Source organism: Hibiscus syriacus, unplaced genomic scaffold, assembly GCF_006381635.1.
Source record: "Hibiscus syriacus cultivar Baekdansim isolate YM2019G1 unplaced genomic scaffold, ASM638163v2 tig00110569_pilon, whole genome shotgun sequence".
NCBI lineage: Eukaryota > Viridiplantae > Streptophyta > Magnoliopsida > Malvales > Malvaceae > Hibiscus > Hibiscus syriacus.
The window spans coordinates 575153-596601 of record NW_024062784.1 but is presented as its reverse complement, the minus strand read 5'-3'; the positions used below and the strand labels follow the sequence as shown (position 1 = coordinate 596601).

Sequence of the window (21449 nt, the reverse complement as noted above, 5' to 3'; positions counted from 1 at the left end):
AATAGTCTACCTGGATTTAAGGGGTGTTTGGTTAGGTGATTTTTTTAATTATCTAACGGGGTATAAGAAAGACTTCACGGGTTAATTTCATATAAGCGTCCCTAACAGTCATTCCGTGTTCAAATTGGTACATAAATGTTAATTATGTTCTAATTAGTCCTTCAAAATATTAATATTGTAAATTTTCTAGGTAAAAAAAATGACATTTGACAATAAAATATAGCATTAGATGTTTTGTTATATTTATATCCAAAACTGATAAATGAAATTTAGAATTTAAAGGGGAAAAAGGAGTAATATTGGACATCATATTATGAACAAAAAATAGTGTTTGGATGCCAAGAAAATATGAATAACAAAATCAAGCAGCAACTTCTTGCTGTTTTGAAGCAAGCTCGTTCTGGATATGTTGAGGGACAACATCAAACTTGTCCAATTGCATTGTGTAGGATGCACGACCTTTTGTCATTCCTCGGAGAGTGCTGACGTATTGGAACATTTCGGCGAGGGCATCCACCACCTGCAGAAAATTCGGTGCCGAATGCATCAACACGATAAGATTACGAGTGGAAAAATATTGATCAGTAATAAATTAGTGAAATGGATGCTTTCTAGGAATGGTCTGACAAAATATCTGAGATTTCGACTGGTGCTGTGGAAGTATTCGATCGACTTTTTCGAGGTTCAAAGCAAAACAAGGGTGAAGTCATCTGATATTACCTTGAGTCCACCAGGCTTATCACCAAAGCTGTTAATCTGGCCTCTCCTAGAGTTGAGACCCCCGATCACATACCTAAGTGTTCTTCGGGTGTAACAACCTCGACTTTCATTATAGGTTCGAGCATTCTAGGACCAGCCTTTCTAACCCCCTCTCGGAAGGCTCCCCTGGCAGCCAGTTGAAATGCCAAGACACTTGAATCAACATCGTGGTAAGAACAGTCTACTAGCACAGCACGTACGTCCACAACGGGAAAGCCTGCGAGGACACCGTTACACATGCCCTCCTCCAGCCCTTTCATCACTCCGGGAATATATTCTTTTGGCACCGCTCCACCTTTGATTTCACTCTTGAACTCGTACCCACTACCTGCCTCCGTCGGCTCGAAACGGACAGTGATATCAGCAAACTGTCCTTGTCCACCGGACTGTTTCTTGTGCACATATTTAACTTCTGAAACTTTGGAAATGCTTTCACGGTAATTAACTTGTGGTGCGCCGACATTAGCTTCTACCTACATACACCAACCAATCAAAATAATGAGAATTAGAAGTATTTAACGTTCATGCATCAGTTAAGATATTAAATGCACAGACACAGTTGACCAAAATTAGATGATGCTACAAACCTTGAATTCTCTCTTCAGACGATCAACGATAATCTCGAGATGCAATTCTCCCATTCCTTCGATTACAGTCTGGTTGATCTCTTCGTATCGTGAGAAGTGAAAAGAAGGGTTTTCTTGGGCAAGCTTGATCAAACCATTAGCCATTTTATCGACATCAGCTTTAGTCTTGGGTTCAATAGCAACCTTAATCACAGGGCCGGGGAAGTCCATCCGCTCAAGGACAACGGGATGGTCAGGGTCGCTAAGTGTTTCACCCGTAATGGTATCCTTTAGACCTGAAAGAGCAACAATATCACCGGCCAAAGCAACCTTAACATCCTCTCTACTATTGGCGTGCATTTCCAACAATCTACCTATTCTCTCTTTCCTTCCTTTGTTCGCGTTCAGAACATAAGATCCTGCACTAAGCTTTCCCGAATACACCCTGACAAAGGTAAGGGATCCTACAAATGGATCGGTCATGATTTTGAAAGCCAGTCCTGAAAATGGTTCATCATCGCTTGCTTTCCTTTCAATTGTCACTTCAGGGTTCTCAGGATCAGTCCCCTTCATTGGCGGCAATTCAACAGGCGATGGCAAGTAATCCATAACGGCATCGAGTAACGGCTGAACACCCTTATTTTTCTCGTGTCCGGAAAAATTTGCTCCTAGTCGATCCATCTTATTGACAAAGCAAATTCTGGGTACCCCGTACTTATCAGCCTGCCTCCAGACAGTTTCAGATTGTAGTTCAACACCGGAAACACTATCGAACAAGCATATGGCTCCATCTAAAACCCTGAGAGCTCGCTCCACCTCGAGCGTAAAGTCAACATGGACAGGGGTATCGATAATATTAATCCGGTGGTTTTTCCAAAACGTCGTAGTCGGGGCCAATGTTGTGGTAATACCTCTTTCCTGCTCCTGTTCCATCCAGTCCATTGTAGCTGTACCCTCGTGTACCTCACCGATCTTATAGTTCCTTCCCGTGTAGTATAGAACACGTTCAGTTGTCGTCGTCTTTCCGGCATCTATGTGAGCCATAATTCCGATATTGCGATAATCTTTCAACGGCACCTCGCGCTTCAATTCTGTGAAACAATGAAAAATATATCCATCTTAAAAACACAGAAAATAGCAAGAAATTTGTCACAGGACATGGAGTCCAATACATAGAAAACAATAGTTTTCAAAAGTTCATATAGGATGAAAAATTATCACAGAGCATAGTACCTATATAGTAACTAAATTATAAGGTCGATTCTATTCTGACCACTGAACAAAAACTTTTGCCAATTAGGTCACTAATGTTTGATTTTAGTGTCAATCAAGCCACCGGCTGTTAATTTAACTTCGATTGCTAACGAAAATGATAACATGTCTCGTTTTTTCATTGAGAAAAAAAATAATTTGTTTAATTTTTTATCCTTAACAAACATTTAAAATACAAATACAAATTGTTGTAACTTTAAACCATTAGGGACCTTTGACCCAATGGTTTGGGCGCCTTTATCCCTTTAATTTTCACTTCCATTGGGTGGTGACACGTGTCACCACTTGATTGGATAGAAAAGTTATTTAATTAAATAATTTAAAATTTATAAATAAAAACTTCTAATCATATATTAACACGTGTCACGCTCTAATTGGATAGTTAAATTGAATTAAAATAGCCACTAAATTGATAGAATATGTAAATATTAAGGACCAAATATATAATTATGCCAATTAAGCTTAACGGACACGTCACCACCTCTATTAAAAATTAACGGCCGGTGGTTTGATTGAATCAATTAAATAGTTTGATGGTCTGATTGATTCAATTGAACGTTTAGTGGTCACATTGATTTTTGACCATAGTTTAGTTGTCTCCCGTGTGGTTTACCCTTATAAGATTGCGGTGTCTATAATAATGAAGGGGTAAACTATAACTTTTATCACTCAACTTTAATTAGAGTTATATTTTTGTCACTACACTAAACGTTTTCAATTTAGTTACTAAATTTTTAAATTGCTTTATTTTTTCACTTAATTACTAAATATTTGACAATATTATTACTGCAAAGAATTTATGGATATCTTGTGTGATTAAAGAAGAAATTAAAAAAGAAGTTTTTGATACTAACATTACACGAGAATGAAACTTTAAGAGTTTGCTTTTGTAATTTCAAGATTGACCGAAAACGGACGGTAAACCCCGTGAATTGTCTCTTAAGCTAAGGAGAAATAAGGAATGTTAGAGGTTTCAGATTGTATCCTGATAATCCGCTTTGAGATCATACCAATAGTGATTTCGAGTACCACTTTAAGATGTTTCTAGAAACCCATAAATGGAGAAGATCTATAGCCGGAAAAAGATATCTGTCTTTCTATTAATGTGAACAATAGGTGATTTCCATGTCAGTAAATGATAATAAATAGAACCATTCAAAATTTCAGTATTTAAATTGATAATTTTAAAGTTTAATAATCAAAACATAAATATATGTAAAATTGAGGGGCGAAAATTGTAGTTTGCCCATGACGAAAATGAGTTGATATTGAGGTTGGAAACGAACGGCCGCTAAGGTGCCACGTATGTTCGAAATTATATACCCGCACAGACCAGGGAGGTGGGGCAGGGTTCCCCAGTAGACTCCTCTCAGCCTATCAGAGTTTCTATGCTTAAAAATTAATAGAAATATGAATTTTAAAATTATTAATAGCTATATAATATAAAGACCACATGAATATTCACATTATTCTAAAAACAACTGTGTCGATGCTTAAACTTTGACAGCCTCCACACATGTTTATTGATTGGTAAGTTTCTTTTGGATTGTGTTTTATTGAAATGTGTGGATTACACGTAGAGTATTATATTATTATGGTAGGTAATTTTGTTTCCGTAGTAGATTAAATTTATTACTTTTGTACCTATTATATTTTCGCATCAATTTAACTTTTAAAATTGTTCGATTGTATCATTATATACTATATCCCTAACTTAACACCCTAAATTATAAATCCTAAACCTTAAAACATAATCTCATAAACTCTAAACCTTACACTCTACTTACCCTAAAAATAATCCCATAACCTCTAAACCATAAATTTTAAACCTTACACCCAACTTAGGGTTTATAATTTAGGGATATAGTATATAATTATGCAATCGAGCAATTCCAAGGGTTAAATTGATGTGAAAATATAAAATAATGAAGAAAATGATAAATTAAGTCTATTATAGGGGCGGAAGTGACCCTTAAGTCTATTATTATTTTAGATTGAATTTTAATAGATTAAGGGTCACATTTGTCCTTGTAGTATATTCAATCTATCATTTTTACCCTTATAGTATTTTCTCATCAATTTAGCTCTCAAAATTGTTTAATTGCATCATTTTGTACCCTAACTTTAACTTAAAACCCTAAATCATAACCTCTGAATCCTAAACACTAACTTAAAACTCTAAACAATAGCAAATATTTTAAACATTGATGCAATTGAACAACTTTGAGAGTTAACTTGATGCGAAAATATGATAGGGGTGAAAATGATAAATTAAATCTACTACAGGGGCAAAATTTATTTTTTTTCCAGTTTTAATTTAATTGAAACAGTTCTTATAATATGTATATGTATTATCTTTTTAATTTTAATATTTTTATTTGTATATGTTAGGGTTTAGATTTATAAGTTAAAGTTGATGAGTTATGAATTAGGGTTTAAAATCATTTAAATGGTAGGATATTATTGAAAAGATTCAATCATTTGATAATGAACGCTCAAACACTTCTAGACAAGGTGTACGAACCCAAGACTTTTAGGAGACTAGGAATAACAATCATCCCCTTGATCTACTAAAGTTGCTTGGTTCGTGCAATAGTAAATTGTTGTTGCTCTAGTCCAAAAAGAAACTAAATCATTGTATAATAAACTGCAACTCTGATTCTCTGAATCATGTCTTTGTAATTGTACATGTAATTACTGACCTGATCTTAGTACAAATACCTTGAATCGACCAAAACATAAAGACGTGTTTAGTGTATACTATACCGTCAAATACTTGAGAATGGCCGAACGAGCCTTTTCCATGAAAGCCACTGCTTCTTTCTGCATATTAAGAAAAAATTATAAGTTATGAGGAGTTCAGTCGAATCCGAAGCAATTTGCTGTAATCAATTTCATGTAGGTATGTTTTAGGAGAAGCCTGGTTAAAATTTTCACGGTTGCTAAGAGAAGATATAGAACGAAAACACGTCGAATATTCACGAGCCAAATGGATTTAACATTTCATATGAATGGGAAATGATTTTCTACAACAACAAAAAAAGGTTTGTGAACAACTCTGGTCTAAGTTAGTTGGCTACATGGCAACCAAATAACGAGTACTGATAGTTATAAAAGAAAATAATGGGCAACCATAGCAAGCAATACGTTTCTAACACAACCAAATGAAATCATTTTGTTTCCAATTGCTCAAAATATGAACATGGAAGCATGTTGTTTGCACACATTTACCCTAAATGGAACCTCTTGAGGTCACAACATTGGGGGAAGGTGTTGGTTGCAGTTCACGCTTTCTTACTTGGACAAAGAGCTGCGGATTAAGGTGGATGTCAGAACTTAGGTTGACCGGATATAGGTTCTGTGGTCAGCATCAGGGAGAAGAGAGGGAAGGAGAGTGATAGAGAGCGGATACAGGTTTTTTCCTCTTGGTCATCTTGGGAAGGGTGAGAAGACCTTTATATTTTTGGTGTCCTTGGTACCAGGATTGGACTGTCGGGAGTAGGGTCTTCGAATAGGATGGCTGGGGTCTTAACGAGGCCTGTTGTATCAGCTTATGGCCGTGCGTCCTATTTGTTCATTGGAGGTCATGCATCGAGCCAGACTGTGCTGAGCGGAGGGGTTTCTTTGTTCGTCTTGATTAAGCAGAGTCGGACTGGCTATTGGGCCTAACAGAGTTTTATCAGTAGGCCAGTATCTCTAATTCACTATGTCTAATATTATAATCGTAAAACACGCCACCAATTACGACAACAATAAAGTTCCAAAATGATAACGAAATCATCTTATAGACAATTGAGATTGAATATCATGGGCCAGGTAACACATGAAAGCCAAAATATTGGAAGACAAACCGAAAACTAGAGGAATCATTTCGACTTGGAAAGTAGCACTCTTCAAGTAACCTAACCTTGTGTGTTTTACCAGACTATGCATGCATGCAAGTAAATACAGAATCTTGAAGGTTGAGGCAATGCTAACCTGGTTACCCCTGCTTGCACTTGCTATGTTTTCATCAAGAAGTGTCAATACGGATCTATTTAGTTCATTGCGTTCAAGCATCTCAAGCAACTGCAACAAAAATCAGAAACTCAGTTGGCCTGCACAAAATTAGAAATACAGGAGGGACTCAATGGTAGGAAGGCACATACAGTTGCGTTCATATCTTTCGATGTCAAAATCTTGGTGAGGCTTTGCTTCGATGTTATAAGGTTGGCTTGCATTTTATCATATGCTTCTGCAGTCAGAGGACAGAGGATCATTAGTGAAAACCAAAACAAAACAAAGCAGAAACTCTTTAACCATATATTGTATAGGTAGAAAAATATACCTGTGCCTTCTTGTAAGGCCTTTTGTAATGCCTCCAGCTCAATCAATCTGTCCTCCATATTCTGCAAAATTCATCAGCTTTTAGATTCCCAATTCTCTGATGTTAGACAAACAAATGAATATCACAAGTAAAAGATCGTTTTCAAACAAACCTCGGTCTTCGAAACAGCGAATCGAATCTGCCCGATCTCGAATTTGAGGTGGGAGAAAAATTCCTCATCCAATCTACAAAATTTGCAAAGAAGATTGGTGTCATTAAGTTAAAGTGAAAGTTTAAAGTCCAGAAAGCGGAATTCACCAGAGACATTGAAATTCAAGTGTTAAAAACACAATTCAATACCCAAAGAAGCAAAAATGCAAACCATTAACATGCAACTTTCAAGAGTCTCTTCATACAAAATTAAAGGACTAACCGATGCCTTAATCTTGCAATCTCAAACTCGATCTCTTGAGCTTCAGTGTCAAGAAAGTACTCAATCATCTCCTCTGGAGTATCGGGTATTTCCCTGGACTAATAAGGAAACCACCAGAAGAAGAAGAAGAAGAAGGAGATTAAAACACCCAAAACAAGGCCAATTGAATAAATTTTGATAAAAACACATTTAGTACAACTATTATACTTCTCGAAGAGCTCGGCGACGATCCTTCTCTTGGCGTAAATGTTGCTCAAATGCCTCTCGAGCCTCTGCGTCTTTCTCAAGCCGCCTTCTGAACTCCAGACGAGCCAAGTGCCCTGTCTGCGGCCTTCCTAAAATACCTTCCGGGTCCTTCCTTGGATTAAAAGAGAATAATAAGAACTGATGTCAATCCAAAGCTTCAAATTTTCATCAAAACGTAACCAAAAACAAACCAAACACCGAAAATCTTATGTCTTTATGTACCCATTGGACGCAGGAGACTTTGAAATTGGAGCGGGTTCGTGTTACTTTTGTCGAACGGAAGGTCGCGACGGGGGTGGCGGTGCCGATTGAGAGAGTGGCCATTGTTAGCGGTTGTTTGATATAGTAAGCTTTTTCTCTGCTTCTGGTTTTTCGTTGGCGTCTTATCCATAATGAATAACGATTGCTTTCTAAAATTTGTTGGTAAAATACACTAGATGTCACCAAACTGTATTTAAATGAATATTTTAGTCATTGAACTTTTACAAATTATAAATAATCAGTTAATTTATTGAATTATTACAAAATCATCATCAAATTCGATCGAACTATTATAAAATGATAATTCGATTTTCTTTTCAATTAAGGCACTAGACTTTTAAATCATTAACATTCGTATGAAATGAAAACAAACAAGGGCTGACATGAAAATTTTAAAAATATTTTATCTCATCGTATTTTTCATTAAAATTTAAAAAAAATCCATATTTTTCAATCAACATTGAAAACTCATCTTTCTTCCTTATCTTTTGCGGTTACTCTAGACAATAATAAACTCATTTTATCATCATCTATCACTTTATTAGATAATCCTAAAATTCTTTAAAATTCAAAAAATTAAACCCAAAAATCTATCATTTTTAAATGTACTTAATTGCATCATTTTATATCTTATCTCTAACTTAAAATCATAAATTATAAATCCTAAATTAGAATTTAGGTTAAGGGTTTAAAAGGGGCATACAAAACTACCCGACCCAAACCTAAAAAAAGGGGTAATTTTCTATATATAAAAAAAATTACCCGCCAGGGTCACAAAATTGAAGTTTTACGGGTACCCAAGTAATTGGTTATATATATAATTGATTATTTATATTATGGATTATTATATTTTATATTTCAAACTTTTAAATTTTATGTTATGATGTTGGAGTATGTAATTCAAAATTTCGAACATTTAAATTTGTGTATATATATTTTTAAATTAATAATTTGAAAAGAAAAAAAAATCGAGTACCGGATACCCGATTACCAGATACGTGCAATATCAAGGTCGGGACATAGGCCGATAAATCACCGACCTAGATGTTACGGGTACCCGGTAATCGGGTACCTGAAAACCCAAGTACCCAAATTTGCATGCTCTTAGGGTTTAGGGTTTAGAGATTGATATTATGGTTTAGAGTTTATAATTTGAAGTTTTAAGTTAAAGATCGAGTATAAAATGATGCAACTAAATAATTTTAACAGTTAAATTGATAAAAAAAATACAATAGTAATAAAAGTGATAAATCGAGTTGACCAGAAGAGCAAAAAATTACCATTTTTACTATTGTTTTCTTGAGTAATTAATGTGGTGATTATTATTTTGGTAGGACGAGGATCTGTAAATTGATGCTGGTGCTGACAGGATATCATTGAGTGGACTGACCATCTTCTTCTTACTCTTTATCTCTATGGCACTGTATGGAAGTGATATCCATTGGGATGGGCTGTGCGAGTATTGGTTTAGAGTATTCGTCTAATATAATTGATAAACTTTAAACATTGATGGTAAATTAGATCAGGATGTGTTTATTTAGAGATTTATACTGTTCGTATACATATTTTTATTATTTTAAAATTTTATGTTAGGGATGATTTTGAATTTAAATTTTTTTTAAGAAATTAAAACATATTTTTAATAAAAAATATATAATGATTTTAAATTTTATACGATAATTTTGAATTTTTAAGAAACGATTGCGGAATTCACTTTTCTTTGGTCCATGCTTAGATGAGATACTCGTACTCAAAACATAAGCAACTCGCACAACTCGGTGGTTACCATTTTACAAAGGGTAAAGATTCATATGAGCATGAATTATGTAAGTTTGTGGTTAAGAGGTTATTATTCTTTGAGAATTGATATCGGAGTATTGTGTGTATAGAGGACGAGCATTTATTTATACATGGTTAAGAGTTTTTGAATATATATTATTTTATATTTATAATGATTTATAAAGAAAATAATAGTACAATTAAAAAATTATTAAAAAATAAATAAATACTTTTTAAAATTTTAATTTAGTTTAAAAATAAAAATAAGAATAATGATTGAATTTGATAAAGTTTAATAATAATAATAATAAGGGTAAAGTATATAAATGGTCACTGAATTTTTTAGATGCTTGCATTTAGGTCCCCCAACTTTTAAAACTTGCAATACAATCGTCAAACATTTAGTTCGTTTGCAATATGGTCCCCGACATAACGGTCGTTTCACTTCCGTTAGGGTAAATTATATAAATGGTCACTAAAACTTTTCAGGCGCTTGCATTTAGGTCCCCTCAACTTTTAAAACTTGCAACGCAATCATCAATTTCATTCTAAACTCCAAAATCCAAAATACCTCAATTACATTCTAAACCTCAAATTCCAAAATACTTCATTTACATGCCCAACCCCAAATCCATAATCCATTTTCAAAATCTTCCATAACAAATTGAACTTAAAGCAACAACCTTAAACCCTTAAAACATAATTATTTCAAAAAAAATTGAACTAATTATAAGTTAAAAATAAGTGATTATGTTGGGTTTAGGGTTATGTTGGACCTAAATACTCAATTCAGTTTATAAAATAGTTGACTCAAAAAAAATCGATTTTAGTTTATAAAATTTAAATCAAGTCGAATTGAATTGAATTGAATTTTTGAGTTTCTGTTTAAATTTAATTATAAATATTTATCATATTATAATATTATTTGATTATAATCCAGTTCAGTTTATAAAATAGTTGACTCAAAAATTTTCGATTTGAGTTTATAAAATTTAAATCAAGTCGAATTGAATTGAATTTTCGAGTTTCTGTTTAAATTTAATTATAAATATTTATAATACTATAATATTATTTGATTCTAATTTAAATAGTTTTTTAACCATATACAATACATATATTTCTTCATATTTTTTCCATATGTGATACACATATACCATACAAAGTCAAGGGACTTGATTCGAACTTAAAATTTAATCCACTAATTACTAAAATTTTTTAGATATTCGAGTTATATTTTACAACTCGATTTTAGCTTGAAAATTCTTTAAGTTGATTTTATGAAATTACAACCCAAAGTCAATTTGTATCAATTTTTTTGAATCAAATCAAGTCGAAAAATAATTTTTTTGAATCGAATTGAGTATTGTTAACTTATAGTTGGTTAAATCTAACTTTTAAATCCTAAACCCAACATAATCACTTTTTGTTAGACCCAAAATGAACTAAATGTTGTTGATTATGTTAGGTTAATTGGTGGGGAAATTTAGGATTTAGGGTTATATTTTGAGGGTTTAGGGTTGTTGCTTCAAGTTCAATTTGTTATGGTAGATTTTGAGAATGGATTATGAATTTGGGGTTGAGCATGTAAATGAAGCATTTTGGAATTTAGGGTTTAAAATGTAATTGATGAATGTGTTGCAAGTTTTAAAAATTGGGGGACCTAAATGCAAGCACCTGAAAAGTTTAGTGACCATTTATATAATTTACCCTAATGGCAGTTATGTCGGGACCATATTGCAAATGAACTAAATGTTTGGTGACTGTATTGTAAGTTTTAAAAGTTTAGGGACCTAAATGGAAGTATCTAAAAAGTTCAATGACCATTTATATTCTTTACCCTAATAATAATTTAGGGAATATGCAGCGTCTGTGCGTTTGGTTCACGGAATGTAAGATTACCAGTGGGAATAAAAGATTACCAGGGCATATGATTACTGTGAATGTTACATTACTGTGTTTGGTTGGTTTGACATGAATGTAAGATTACAGTGTTTGGTTGAAGGAATAAAAGATTACTAGAATGTATATTTTACCAAATTGTCTTTGTTTTATATTTTTTAACAAGTGAAATTCTAAATATTTAAATAAAAATTATTTATATAAAAATTTTATTTATTGATAATATATTACTTGAGTATTTAAATATATCATGTATTATTTTAATTTTAATTAATATTAAAATTTACATAATTAATGTAAAGATATATTAAAATTTTACATCAACATTTAACGAAATGTTTACATTGTGAAAATTCTTCATAGATATTCATGATAATAAAAAGATGTAAATTATTTTTGTTATCTAAGATATAATATTTATTATATCTTCTATATACAATAATTTATTTATTTATCTTTTATATTTATACTTAATTATGCATACTTTATCATTATTATTTATCTCATGAATTTATATTACATAAAACTAACGTAAATCACTTGCAAAGGAATCAAGCCTCTCGCAAAAGCGTTCCACTACTTCAGCATTGAACCAGTTCTTTTTCATCAACAATGTAAAATAGGCAATTAGTACTTATAATCCACATTTGAAAAATATGCTTCATAAATGGAACGAGATTCGTACAAAGAGTTCATAGATGCTGATCGACACTCACATCTAAGCTAATCGATCATATAAAAAAAGGCTCATAAAAAATGTCATTTCTAAAGTTAATGAAAATCACATGCCGGAGAATCGAGCCTCTCACAAAAGCGTTCTATTTCTTCAGCACTGAACCAGTCCTTTTTCATCTGCAAAGTAAAATAGGCAATTCGTACCTCATCATCATACTTATAATCCACAATCGAAAAAATACACTTTTTAAACTAAACGAGGAATGTACAAAGTAAGGGTAGCCTTCAATGCTAAAGTTATCCGGGGCGCTTTCGACAAATTACTTTATGAAATAGAGAACAAAGTTCCCACATTCTTTACCATTTCTTTGTTGTGGCACCTGAAAAGATCAAGGGTCTCTGATTGCAGTTCATATTTTCAATGAAAAGTTGCATATTTGGTGCATAATTCTTCCAAATATAGCTTCATAATCACACACATAATTTGTTTTCAGTATTTTCAAAACAAAAATCAAATAATAAAAAAGAACCAACCAAACATGTCTTTGACTGATAAATCAATGAACAACAGAAACAAAGGAAAGGAAAGGGGTGGGGGAGAATAGAAGAAGTAAATAATGGAATACCAGGATGCGAAGAACCAATTTTGATCGGTATTGAAGCATCATCACCATGTTTTTTCTTTCCCATCGACCGATTTCTCTACCAAACATAACCGAAAAAATAATACAACCTTTTAAAAACAGAGCCAGATAGACTCCCATTTAACTATAAACACAGCCAAGAAGAAATCTACACGTAAAGGCTTTCAAAAATCACATTGGTAACACACAGCCAAGCAAAAATCTACAAGTAGGAGGCTATCACATTGATTGGCATCTCCAATTTAACTCGTTGTTAAAGTAAGCCTTAGCTCCAAACAATTAAACTGTCTAGAGTCATTTCAAGCAGAAAAATCCATTTATGTTACTATTAAATCCAGGGTTTCCTACAACACTAATACCTCCCTTATTTGTTACTCCTGAATGTCCGTGGGAGCTGCCATGAGATAACTGTAAAATGGCATTCATAAGAAAATGAAGTACATGTTACAAGAATGTAAGATTCTATTCCTTCCTATTGATTTTCATTTTTTATTTGTTTTAGTCCCAAAGACATGCATGAAGGGTGAAGGAAACATAAATAACTTCTGCTGCAGCAATCATAGGAAGTCAAATCACAGTATGATAGGAATATTATAGGCACATGAGAAAGATAAACATAAAGATTATTTGATGCAAATCTTCCACCAAAAAAGCTCCCAGTAGGTTATTGAACCCCAACAGTTGGAACATTACTTAATGTTGAGTTTCTTGATGCGAGTGTACCAGGCATGTTGGGAACATTAAAGCTACCATGAATATTATGCAAGCCCCGAATATTGCCTGCAAAACAAACAATACAATTGCATGAGTTTCAAAGAACTTAGTTGTGTGGAAATCCAGTAAAATATACCCACCAGCATGATGGAAAACAAGAGAGACTGCACCAGACTGACCAGAGAAAGATGTTGCAAAAGAACGTCCACTACTGTCTGGAAGATTTGTTGCTGATCCGTTGATAGAAGATTGCAACCAGATACACATTATAATTTCCAGTTTATAGAAGACAGACATGTAATGCAACCAGATACCAAATTTGATTTTAAATTTCGATTAAAAAGACAGTAGACGATAAAATGGAAGAATATTTCCAAATATTCCATCATTAATGATATGTAATTACTAATATTTCGAACCAATTAACATTTAGCGGAGCATCATTGACCTATAATCAATACATTTATACTCTAAGTTCCTAAACCAGTACGCCATAATGTACTGATATGGGGAAGCACATACACATATGCGCAAAAATAGAGACAACAGAATCCAATATGTTGCTTCTACAAACCACGAAAATAAAGATCAATTTATTATCTGCTAAAACAACTAAATGGACCTACAGAAGATACATATTTCATTTAGACAAATTAAAAAAGTGAAGTTCGTAAACAAGATTGATGTTAAAAATATTACAACTCCAAATAAACTGTTCTCCGTAAACAATGTAGCATGTCATACTATTTATGAAGTTTTAAAAGCAGGGAAAACCATAAGAAATTAATTAAAAAACTTTGGGCCTTGAAACCATTTCACAATATTCAAATTAAGGAAATTTTGCAAAGTAAGAAAAGACTACAATCCTTGACAAACAATCCAAATAACATCAATAAAACAAAATCGAATTCGCATCAGCCATGATAATGCAAAAAATTTTAGGCCAAAAGACGAGAGCAAAAGAAAAAACAGAAATAGTCAGTGTAATTGATTCAGTATCATCTTAAACAAACTAATCTTCCGTATTTCATTGAAGAGGAAATGTGGAAAAAAGGAAAGACAACTACATATCTGATATTCTCCGTGGAGCTATAAAATTCGTTTCCAACAACTAAGTTTTCAAAAATTATAAAATAAATGAATGGAAAAAATGCACTACTATTCAGGTCAGTTCAGTTGAGCTAATCGACCGTCTCTTCACGTTTTCCACGGTTTCTCAGTAATCAAACAGAAAAATCAAGCATAGAGTTCACTATCCTACTAAAATCGTTAAAATAATACATTCAAGAAAAATCATAAGATCGAATTTCAGTTAAAAAAAACTTAGTGCGATTGGAGAACGAACTCAAACAAGTCAATATCAAAACCCAGGAAATAGTGAAAAGAAAAATTAGGTGCTTGAAACCCTGAAAAAATTAAACAAGTAAAACATTGTAAAGAAAGGGAGAGGAGAAGAAAGGGAGAGAAGAAGAAATCTTACTAGGAGAACGATGAATTGTTCGCAGAGGGAGGCAAGCTTTCACTAGAGAGAAGAAGACATTGCAGAGGAAAAGAATAGTATTTTAGCCCTTAACACGGTAATAAATGAAGACCTAATGGATGTGTAGGAATAACATTCCCAAGAATAAACACACTTAAGAAAGAAATATTACCCTCATTTGAGAATGAATACTTAATTAAACATGAATATCCTTAGTCAGAAAAAAAATATACCTACCAAGAATCCTAAAATAATTGATCCAAACGGGCTCTAAAATGCACGGTGCACGAAAATTACAATATGCACCCCTTTGAGATAACGCTGAGCAATAAGATGTAGGGGTGTATTCGGTTCGGTTCGGTTCGGTTCGGTTTTTTACCAAAAATTGAACCAAACCGAAATAAATGGGTTTTCAATATTTAAAGCGAAACCGAATAGTTAAAAACCCGAAAAAATCGAAATCGATTTTTTCGGTTCGGTTCGGTTTTTTTAATTGTTCGAATTTTTCGGTTCGGTTCGGTTCGGTTCGGTTTTTCGGTTTTTCAATAAAAAAATCACTTGAAACTATATTTTTTTTTTTACAAAAATTGCATATTCGGTTCAATATGGAACAAATGGGTTCCATATGGAACAAATGGGTTCCATATGGAAAACCCGAACTGAATCGAATCAAAAAAATGAAGCCTTTAAACCGAACTGAAAACTGAACCGTTTAAAGCCAAACCAAACCGTTTTACTCGATTCATGTCAGTTTTTCAATTTTCTCGATTTCGTTGCTCAGCCCTAATAAGATGGGAAACGTTTCCGTTAATTGATCGTTAACGCACAGCCACGTTGTTTCTCTCATCTACTCGTCAAATTTAAAATTGAAACTTAAAATTAAAATAAATGGAAAAAAAACAGATAAAAACCTGAGAGATCGTCGATCGATTTTGTTGATATAAAGCACCGAATGGAATGAATGTAGAGTGAGTGGATTTCAGCAATGAAAAGCGTCTTCTCGGCGCCCGGAGATTACGTCTACTTCAAGTCCCAAGTCCCTCTTCACAAGATCCCCGTAAGTTCCCCCCCCCCCCCCAATATATATATTGTTTTTGTTGTTTTTATAAGATTTTTGATTATGGGTTTTAGGGTTTAACTTTATTTTGATATTGGGTTTGCTTTTGTTTTAGCCAAGGTCTATTACTGTGTGATTTTTTTGGTGAGAACTCTGATCGCATAAGTGCAAAACTTTGTTCTGGGATTGGATTTGCTTAATTCAATGCTTTATTTTTTTCATAGTTTACAATATTATGTCGGGTGTGAATTTGTTTCATATGTTGATCCCTTTTTCAGTAAGTTAGCCATCCACATGAGCTTAAATATCTCTTCAATTGGAAAAGTTCTGTATTGGATTCCACCTTGATATCTGAATTCTGAAGGATCGGTTTTCACTTATGTTTATTATTGAATTCTTATTTGGTGGCTTTTTCTAGTCGACTTTTCTATATCATTGAGGTTTCCCATGCTTGAAAAGTTATTAACCAGTTGGTTGTTGTCTGATTTTTCTCCGTGCCTTTCGTTATTTCTAAACTTTTAAGCTTATGATTGTGAACTCATTAGCTTCAAAATCATCGTTTGTGGAATCAATTGTTGCCTGAATTGTTATTCGCAAAATACTGTTCTTCATGTAGGTACATTCTGATTTCTGATAAGTTTTATTATCCATTATCACTTCATTGACTCCAAGTCCTGGATACTGGATAGTTGATCAAACCTTGTTGTTTATCACATTGCTTAGCATGTGTATTGAAGATAGACACAGAGAGAATCTCTCTACTATTACTTTTTATCAATTGTGATGAATCTCATTTTTGGGGTACCTTATTTCTCCCACAGATTGGCACCAAGCAGTGGCGATATTATGATTTTGGTCCCAAAGTGGTTCCTCCACTCATATGTCTCCCTGGTACTGCAGGGACAGCAGATGTCTACTACAAACAGATCATGTCGTTGTCCATGAAGGTTGTTAACTATCTATTATAAGTATCTTTTACAAGTGAATACTTCCCCCTCCCCTTTTATTCTTGTTATAGTTCTTGGAAGAAGTCCTCTGGGAGCAGAAAGAGGCCGTTTCATCTCTCCAAAACTACAAGACAAATGGAAGGAAGCTTCTACAAGCTATATTTTTCCCCTTATTGCTTGATATAGTGGATATTTATATTTGTTTTCACAACGTTATCTAATAGCAAGTTATGAATCTTATCATTTTAATAAGTAGAGTTCCTGATTTCTTTTACACTGAGGCAGCCTTAAACTTCCCCATTTCATTTATTGGTTGGTGGAATTTCATTTTTTTGTGTGGCTTATTATCAAATGGTATTTACTATTAGACTGTTGTGAAGAGTGTTCACTTCTCATTAAGCCTAATAATTTAAAATTTTCCAAATGTTCAGGGTTACCGGGTGATTTCCGTTGACATTCCCTGTGTTTGGAATCATCAAGAGTGGATTCAAAGTTTTGAAAAGTTCTTGGATGCCATCGATGTTCATCATGTGAGAATATGTTTTGAGGCCCATGCTTCATTCCTTCCCTATTGTATCATTTATTTGCCATTTCATTGGATATTTCATATTTATTGTTCCTATTTTATGTTTCTGGAACAAAGAATAGGTTGCCTGCTTGAAGTGAAACAACATTTATTCTATTTCTGTAATATTAAGTAACTACGGGGTTCTACAATGGATAGATCTTATTCTACTTCGCTGGCTCTTTTTTTATGGTTATTGTAGCAGTAGTTTATCTTGAATTTAAGACTTGCTTAACAGACTGAGTGTCATGTCTTTGACAGATACATATGTATGGGACATCCCTCGGAGGCTTCCTAGCACAACTTTTTGCTCAACATCGTCCTAGACGTGTTAAATCCTTAATTCTATCGAATACATTTTTGGAGACACGCACTTTTGCAGCAGCAATGCCTTGGGCACCTATGTATGTTTTACATTTCTTGTTAAAATCTCTAGGTTATTATAAACTAGCTTCATTTATTGGATTATACATATTAGAAGCTCATTTACTTAAGATTTCCGTTGTAGTGGGCTGTAAATTCACTCAAATTTTGAAATCAAATAACCACATGCATGCAGTTTTTGGGTAGAATCGTGTTGATCAAAATTTCCTTGCAATGAGCCAATTCCCTGTAAATTATCAACTAGCTTGTATGCTTGCATTTTTTGGATGAAAGAAAGAGTATATTCGCTCTGCTTTCACATATATTGCTATGCATAGTTGTCAAATTTAATCAAAATCTTTAAAACACTACCTTTTTATGTAGTTCCTGAAATTGTTTCTTGGCTTTTATCCTTGCATAATCTTTGTTAATATTACGTATTTCGTGTAAATATGAAAGTGTTCTTAAGATGAACTTACCACATGCAGCGTTGGTTGGGCCCCCTCTTTTTTGTTGAAACGATACATCCTAACAGGAATCCGTGATGGCCCTCATGAACCTTTTATTGCTGATTCTGTGGACTTTGTTGTTTCACAGGTAAATTTCATGAAACACCCACACCATTTTTCTTTATTGGATTTTAGTTATTATCATTTTGTATGAAGCACTCTATATCTTGCTCTTTCAAATGCATAACAATCTGCTGTAGGAAAGTGTTTGCTCTCTTTATCTTAGATCATATGTGAATCATTTCAGGTTGAAGCACTCTCAAGAGATGACTTGGCATCCAGGTTGACTTTGACGGTTGACAATGCTTCAGTTAAACCACTTCTACTTTCAGATTCGTTAATTACTATAATGGATGTAAGTTGTCTGAAAATTGCTTTGTATAGGCTTTGCACACAAAACATATCTAAGTATTCGTTCTTTTTCTCTGAAACAAGGTTTCTTTGCCTAGCTGCACAAGAAAACATAGAGAAGATGGTTTATCTTCATAGGTTGTTGATTCTATTATTTATGACTAAAAAAGTTTTTGTTCGTTTTTTCCTATGTTTAGATATCTTTTAGTTATTTTGTTGTTTAAAATGCCAAATTTTCTTGACATGGTTTTTGACATGGCCCAGACGAACGACTACTCATCAATTCCTCAAGAACTCAAAGATCAGCTGGGTGAGAGGTACCCGGGTTCAAGGCGAGCTTATCTGAAAACAGGAGGTGATTTCCCCTTTCTTTCCCGTCCGGATGAAGTAAATCTGCATCTTCAGGTACATGAAGTTGATTATATATTAAAGGGCTTAACTCACATGATTGTACAGTTGTTATATCGAGAAGACTGTTATTTCATCTGGTGTCTGAATCATGGCAGCTGCACCTAAGACGGGTTGGATTAGAAGCTCACCCGGAGTTGGTCCAAAGTATCCCGAAAGACGACACTGGTGGGAGCCACAGCAAAGAAAATGATGAGAAGGATGATGAAGACGGCCCGAAAGATAACGGGGCAACCCTGAAAGTAACTGAAGAAAGCCAATCATCTCCTTAGGCTCCAGAAAGCTCAGAATTTCATGGCCTAGATGATCAGCTACTCAACAATGCCGGAACTCATCACGAAAACTCGGTTGTTTTGAGACATTCGGCAATGTTGATGAATCGACACGATGCAGCCACTCAAATCCTGCTTCAGTCGACTTGGGAGTTATTTATTGCCTCTTTGCTTCCCCTTTGTGTGGGTTCATTGTACATTTCTTCTAATAATGCTTGGAAATTCATACGACTGATGTAAATAGAGCATACATTAGCAGTTTCTTTTCGTTGTTTGTTCATATACAAACATTGTTGCAAACAACCCTAGTTTTCCTTTGACAATGTTGTACCTGTTTCATTACTTCAGAGTTCCTTTATTATTACATCTCAGAGATCAAATCTTGTTCAACTCTCGCTTTGTAAATAGTGCAGCATCTGAAGAACATATGAAGCATGCAAGTTGAGAATTTGGGTAAAATACATACAGCCAAGGTCACACAATTATTAGTTTGGTTAAAAAAGTTGTTTTTTTAATTAAAAATTATTCATTCAATTAAAATATTAAAAATATTATTACAAGTTAAAATATAATAATAAGGTAAAATATATAAATAGTTTCTAAACTTATAAGATGCTTTCATTTTAGTTACTCAACTTTTAAAACTTATAATATAGAACTTTTAATTTATATCATTAACTCCGTTAATTTTTACAGACGTTACATGTTATCTCTTTGACTCTATGACGTGACAAGTTCTTCTTCTTGTAATTCTCATCTCATCTTCCCTTGAAGTCACAGCTAAAACCTTCATCAATGAAAGGACAGGATCCATTTGTGTAGAGTGGATACCTGTCATCGTAAACCCAATTCCCCTTTGTTAAATCACAGCCATTCATCACCTTCTCCTCAATTCCCCATTACTCGGAGGACCTTTAAATTTATCAACAGAAGTCACTTATTTACTGCTTGGGAGCCTAAATTTGTCAACTGGATTTTTCTCTCACTTCACCTCCTTCAGTTGTTTCCTCTGGTTCAGTTTCACTATCACCATCTTCTAGCACTTCACCCTCGTTTTCTTGTACATGGATCTGCTTAAAAACTGAGAAATTTCCAGACCCAGATTCATTTCCTGATCTCAAAAAATGGGTAACTTTTAGTATTGAATGCTTTGAGCTTTCTGCTGACCTGTTGCTACTGAAACTACTCGAGCTCTCTACGGTTATGGGTTTATGGCCACCCGAATTGAAAACTGAATTATTGAACTAAAAATGGATATCCTGATGAATTGAAGGGTTGGATTTGAGGACCCAAGTAAACAAGGAAACAAGGAAGATTAAAGAAGAAGATATGGTGAAAGCAAACGCTAAGAATCTAGTGGATGTGGAGAAGAAACTTCTTTGTCTCTCCATCAATGAAGCTCGCCGGTAAAATGCTTAAAAAATACAGTAAAAAAGAAGAGTTTTTTTTTTTCAATGGGATTTGGTAGAGGAAATTTATCACTTATGCATGTTCTGTGAAGACGAGAGTAAAAGCACGGATTTTACAAGAAAATACAGCAAAAGAATTGAGCATTTCAGACTAAAACTGCAGCTTCTCGTTTAACCCGCCTCTGTTGAAAAACTAAACATACTTTTCAAGCGGACAATAAAAAGACATGAATTTTAGGAATATCATAAACTCCGCTCTTGGACACGACGCCGCGCCATAAGGACATAGCTGGTGACACCCATATTGCCATATAAAGTCGTTCGCAGCCAATGTTCCGTTCAATGGGTTTGCCTCGATTCCAAAATTTCGTTTTGACTAATCTGAAACGATATCATTTCAACGAAAACTTTTTTAATAAAAAAATAACTCGAATTTAAAATCTACTTTAACGGTATCAAATCAATTTAATCTTAATTCAAAACAAGTCAATAAATTCAACTCTTCCTATCTAAAATTATATTCATTTAGTTTTT

The 21449-nt window shown here is 33.7% G+C and overlaps 3 protein-coding genes and 1 non-coding gene across 4 annotated transcripts; 2 read left to right on the top strand and 2 right to left on the bottom strand.

Moving 5' to 3' along the window:
- Positions 1-242: 242 nt before the first annotated feature.
- LOC120132628 (elongation factor G, chloroplastic-like) lies at positions 243-2704 on the bottom strand. The gene is given in 5 exon segments (XM_039149355.1): positions 243-520; positions 721-791; positions 794-1232; positions 1347-2416; positions 2662-2704. Coding segments are annotated over 5 exon segments (1782 nt in total). The 3' UTR covers positions 243-361.
- Positions 2705-5243: 2539 nt separating this feature from the next.
- Positions 5244-7950, bottom strand: LOC120132480. The gene is made up of 8 exons (XM_039149227.1): positions 7805-7950; positions 7544-7690; positions 7337-7434; positions 7076-7148; positions 6925-6985; positions 6746-6831; positions 6576-6665; positions 5244-5420 (listed from the first exon to the last, which is right to left on the bottom strand). Exons 1-8 carry the CDS (start codon positions 7904-7906, stop codon positions 5358-5360), a joined length of 720 nt encoding a protein of 239 aa, XP_039005158.1. The 5' UTR covers positions 7907-7950; the 3' UTR covers positions 5244-5357.
- A 5744-nt stretch (positions 7951-13694) lies between these two features.
- Positions 13695-13775, top strand: LOC120132797. The gene has a single exon (XR_005517040.1). It is a non-coding gene; the product is annotated as a small nucleolar RNA snoR35 (small nucleolar RNA).
- A 2150-nt stretch (positions 13776-15925) lies between these two features.
- On the top strand, positions 15926-19869 carry LOC120132547 (maspardin-like). The gene is made up of 8 exons (XM_039149290.1): positions 15926-16091; positions 16913-17038; positions 17470-17568; positions 17865-18007; positions 18455-18563; positions 18723-18830; positions 19091-19231; positions 19333-19869. The coding sequence occupies exons 1-8, from the start codon at positions 16020-16022 to the stop codon at positions 19504-19506; spliced, it is 972 nt and encodes a 323-aa protein (XP_039005221.1). The 5' UTR covers positions 15926-16019; the 3' UTR covers positions 19507-19869.
- The last annotated feature ends 1580 nt before the right edge of the window (positions 19870-21449 follow it).

Bases quoted from the DNA above. Each gene is read 5' to 3' on its own strand.
- LOC120132547 (XM_039149290.1), top strand. From the start codon at position 16,020: ATGAAAAGCGTCTTCTCGGCGCCCGGAGATTACGTCTACTTCAAGTCC. The intron at 18,564-18,722 runs GTAAATTTCATG...GAATCATTTCAG, and splicing joins TGGACTTTGTTGTTTCACAG to GTTGAAGCACTCTCAAGAGA. The intron at 19,232-19,332 runs GTACATGAAGTT...GAATCATGGCAG, and splicing joins AAGTAAATCTGCATCTTCAG to CTGCACCTAAGACGGGTTGG.
- LOC120132480 (XM_039149227.1), bottom strand. From the start codon at position 7,906: ATGGCCACTCTCTCAATCGGCACCGCCACCCCCGTCGCGACCTTCCGT. The intron at 6,832-6,924 runs GTATATTTTTCT...CTCTGACTGCAG, and splicing joins GGCCTTACAAGAAGGCACAG to AAGCATATGATAAAATGCAA. The intron at 6,666-6,745 runs GTATGTGCCTTC...TTTTTGTTGCAG, and splicing joins CGAAAGATATGAACGCAACT to TTGCTTGAGATGCTTGAACG.